The sequence below is a fragment of the Priapulus caudatus genome, unplaced genomic scaffold, assembly GCF_000485595.1.
Source record: "Priapulus caudatus unplaced genomic scaffold, Priapulus_caudatus-5.0.1 Scaffold1361, whole genome shotgun sequence".
NCBI lineage: Eukaryota > Metazoa > Priapulida > Priapulimorpha > Priapulimorphida > Priapulidae > Priapulus > Priapulus caudatus.
In genome coordinates, this window is record NW_014578422.1 from 42,627 (window position 1) to 47,198 (window position 4,572).

The 4,572-nt window shown below is 50.1% G+C and overlaps 1 protein-coding gene across 1 annotated transcript in view; it reads left to right on the plus strand.

Annotated features, from left to right (window-relative positions):
* Nucleotides 1-4,572, plus strand: part of LOC106816372 (serine/threonine-protein kinase SMG1-like) — a 49,263-nt gene that overhangs the window by 42,177 nt on the left and 2,514 nt on the right. Inside the window, exons 17-19 of the mRNA XM_014820970.1 lie at nt 90-106; nt 254-504; nt 3,106-3,268. Coding sequence (XP_014676456.1) covers nt 90-106; nt 254-504; nt 3,106-3,268 — 431 coding nt within the window. The remainder of the gene's footprint in view (nt 1-89; nt 107-253; nt 505-3,105; nt 3,269-4,572) is intronic.

Sequence of the window (4,572 nt, forward strand, 5' to 3'; positions counted from 1 at the left end):
ATTACAGGTGATAGGGCTGCCGTCGCAGGTGCTCGGACACCTGCTCTGCGTCTACATGCATTAACGAGCATTCTCACCTGCTATTACAGGTGATAGGGCTGCCGTCGCAGGTGCTCGGACACCTGCTCTGCGTCTACATGCATTAACGAGCATTCTCACCTGCTATTACAGGTGATAGGGCTGCCGTCGCAGGTGCTCGGACACCTGCTCTGCGTCTACATGCATTAACGAGCATTCTCACCTGCTATTACAGGTGATAGGGCTGCCATCGCAGGTGCTCGGACACCTGCTCTGCGTCTACATGCACGCGCTCGGGGTCGACGTCAGCGCCGAGATAGAGCTGAAGGACATCGGCGCCGAGTCGAAGGTCGCCATCGAGGACCTGTGTAAGAAGGCCGTCGAGGCGGGGCTGAGGGAGGGGCGTGTGCAGCACACCGACCTCACGCAGGCCAGCACCCTCACCAGCACGCACGACACTGTGTGGCGCAAGCAAGACCTGGTCAGGTATGGGGACGGAGTGAGGAGAGAGGGAGGGAGGAGAGGAGAGAGGAAGGAGAGAGGAAGAGTGAGGAGAGAGGGAGGGAGGAGAGGAGAGAGAGAAAGGAGGAGAGATGGGTGGGAGGAGAGGAGAGAGGAAGGAGAGAAGGGTGGAAGGAGAGAAATGAGGGAGGGAGGAGAGAGAAAGATGGGAAGGGGAGGAGAGAACGATGGGAAGGAGAGGGGAGAGAGGGAGGAAAGAAGAAAGGAGCGAGGAGGGATGGACAAAGAATGGGAAAGAATGAAGGAGGGGAAGGGTGCGAAAGCACGCGCATGCCAGGGACAGCAAGAGTTATTCAGGCCATACTAAAAATATTGTTTGTTGCCCTCGCCCGACCGACCCTCCAAAAAGGGGTCGACTTAAAAAACCTTTATTGGTCTTTCCCATTCTTTTTTTTTACAAATTGTATCACTGTACTTTATATAAATCTGTAGGCAATACATTATATGTACCAAGCAAAACAAAAAAAGGTATCTCCACACAAGCACACCCGAGCATGCTGAATTTGTAAAAAGACCCCGCCCTCAACAAAGAAAAAGCCGACCTACCTACCCAAACTTTTCAGCGTGGGTCGGGTGAGGGCAAACAAAGATGTTTTTAATTGTGGCCTCACCGGTCCTTGCACTAACCGCCGCCGTCTCTGCGCGCAGGAGGCTGGGAACAGGCGAATGTACTGTGTCCGATTTGAGCTCAAGTTGGATGAGTTACGCGTAGTAAATCGTAGGTATTATAAGGCTAGTAAATGACGAATTTCCCTTGTTTATTGATGTCACACTCCTTCCTATTATCTACTCCTGATATATATAAACAATGAAATATAACAAAAATAATAGAAATACAGACATTTGGTCATCACGTACATGAAATATTAAACATTACGTTTCAATCTGTAATACACATTATTTGTATTCATGTGATTGTTTTCCGGCCGACCGAGTTCTCTTGGCCAACGATTCGGTGGCCGGATTCGAGTCTCCGAGCGTCTGTCGCTCACCAGGTGGCGCCGCTAACTGTCGTTTATTGCAGCGGCGGCGGCGGCGGCGACATCGCGGCGGGCGGGCGTGGCGCGGGACCCCCGCACGGGCAAGGCCCTGCAGGAGCGCAACTCGTACGCGATCGGCGTGTGGCGCCGCATCAAGATGAAGCTAGATGGGCGTGACCCGGATCCCGCGCGGCGCCTCAACGTGCCCGAGCAGGTACGTGCCTCGCGACGGCGACGCGCGCCGGCGCCATTCTAAGTGTCGATGGTGGTGGTGTCCGTCGAAGTCACGTCGACGACGACGCCCGTCTAAGTGTCGACGGTGGTGTCCATCTAAATGTTGACGACGGTGTCCGTCTGAATGTTGACGGCGGCGCCCGTCTAAATGTCGACGGGGGCGCCCGGCAACGTGTCAATGGTGGAGCGTCGGTGATGTAGCGATGTGGTCGTTGGTCGTCGTACGACTATAGAGGTTACTAAAAGTCACGATAGATATTCGTGGATAGGTCGTGTATGAATATCGTCGGAGGTCACTGGAGGGACGTGGTAGAGGTCACGAGAGTTCATGATGATGATATATGAGGAGCAAATTTAATGTGTAAATGTGCACGGGAGATGTTCTTTGTACAGCTCACGGGCGTGCCATCGATTTTTTACTCGTGATTCGACTATTTTACGGGATGAATGCTCCTACGTGGGTTGACCTTAACAATATGTGCATGACATGCTGTCGTGCGATCGCTCCAGGGTAAAAAATACACGGGAGCGATGAGCGATTAGCTCTTCAAACCTCCGAAATCGCTCCCGTGAGACTCAAAATAGCTCCCGTAACATTTTTGACACAGACTTTTGAAAAAGAGCTCCCATGAAAAAAAAGGAATTTTTTCCCTGGATCGCTCCCGTGTAAATTTATTGCGGCTGTTTCAAATATGAATCAAAATGAAATAATTAACGACAAATAATTCAGTAATAATAATTTACAATAAGCAAAAACAATTTACGAATAATTTATTTGAACGTGACACTAAAAAGCCCGACAGCCTAACCAACAACGAACGTACAGTACGTTGTGCAGTGGTCAGTGGTCTGGGTCAGTGTGGCGGGCAGGCAAGCATCTCCGCGTGACTCGCTCCACTCACGCTGACTCCGTCCTTCCACAGGTCGACTTTGTCATCAAGGAAGCGACGAATATCGAGAATCTAGCGCTGCTCTACGAGGGCTGGACGCCGTGGGTGTGACCCCGCCCCGACCCAGCCCGCGCGCGTACCCGCGCCCTTGCTAGAGAAAGCACCGTTGACCGTCCTGTGAGCGGTGGTGAATCGTGTGGAATGGACTGAGCGACCGGTTCCACGAAGCAGCAGCAGCAGCAGCAGCAGCAGCAGCAGCAGCTGATAATGACCGGCAGCGATCGTCCGTCGTCCCGCCGGCAGCGAGATTCGAGCAGCTGCGCAGAGCAGCAATGCGGCGGCGACGGCGATGACGCCGATGATGACGATGATGATGAATGGGTCGGGTGAGGGCAAACAAAGATGTTTTTAATTGTGGCCTCACCGGTCCTTGCACTAACCGCCGCCGTCTCTGCGCGCAGGAGGCTGGGAACGAGCATGATGCTGCTGCAGTCGTCGATGGCGACGGCGAAGATGCAGCTGACGCGATTCCAGTGGCTTCACGAGGATGCGTTGACGCAGGCTCACGGCGGGCAGCTGAAGACCACGCCCAGTCGTTCCACCGTAATGTCGGACATGCGCAAGGTGAGACTGTGATTACACGTGACCCATGTAACGCCTTGCGCAGACTTGCGACTTTTGGTTGTTTTTTTATAATGTTTTTTATTTCTAGATCCACCAAAGCAATAATATCAAACAATAGGCCAAAAACACAATTTGGTACATATGAACAATGATTAGTATTTGACGAGAGCTATACAGAGCTATACTATTTTTAACCATAATTTTTGGCAGGGGATATCTACTGCAACATGCAACAACAGAAATAGGCAATATATGTAGGCAACAAGGCCTTTTTGTATATGTTAAATACCTACAAACTGTTACAAATATAAGCAATTTAAAGTTTGTGCATTACTGATGCCCATTTTCCATGAAATCTGTCGAGTTTGTTATTTGTTGCTGCTATGTATTTTTCAATTTCCATGATGTATCTTAAATATGGCTTTACTGCAGCCAGGGTTGGGATCTTTTCGCTTAACTTTGAGCAATATATAACATATTTTGTAATGGTTATTATGAAATTAAAGACTTTTGGTTGCTCGTCGCTGCAACCTGCAATCGCATGCGATCGGTCGCACGCTTCACCGTGTGTGCGCATGCAAGTTGCTGTCTACCCACACGCATGCGATTTCAAAGCGATTTCGGAGCGATTGGGAGCGACGAGTTGCTGAAAATCAAATCAGTTTGATTTCCTGCAACTCGTTGCAAGCGACCAGAATCGCTACGAGTTGTAGTTGCACATTCCCCGCAGACATGGCGATTTCACAGCAATTTCGACTGCAATTCTAGAATCGCAGCCGAGTTGCATGAAAAAGTCGCAAGTCTGCGCTAGGCTTAATGCTATGACAGTTGTCGTTTCCGTCAACTTTGATGAACGCTTCAGACGTTCGGCAGAAATGCGCGACTAGGAATATTGCTGTTTTTTCGTTTTGCTGAACGTTGGAGATATCTGGTAGAAATAAGCAGCCATAAAAATGGTTGTTTTCGTTAGCTCTGAGAAAACACACTTCAGATATCTCTGGTGGAAATGCGCAACTACGAAAATCAAAATTTTTTTGGTCAGCTTTGCTAAACATTGGAGAACCTGGCAGAACTATGAAAATGTTCTGAACACACTCTCATGTACTGGGCACTTCCATTCGTGGATGACTCGAGTAATATGGCCGCCGCGGCTCAGCAACGGCCACAGCTCAGCGTTAATGTCAACACTTCCTCTCTCACACACTCGTGTTTCTCTTTCTCTGTCTCTCTCTCTGCTGTGTGTCATGGGACAGGCGGTGCCGTCGTCTGAACACTGGAAGCCAGCATCGCGTGTCTCAAGGAAC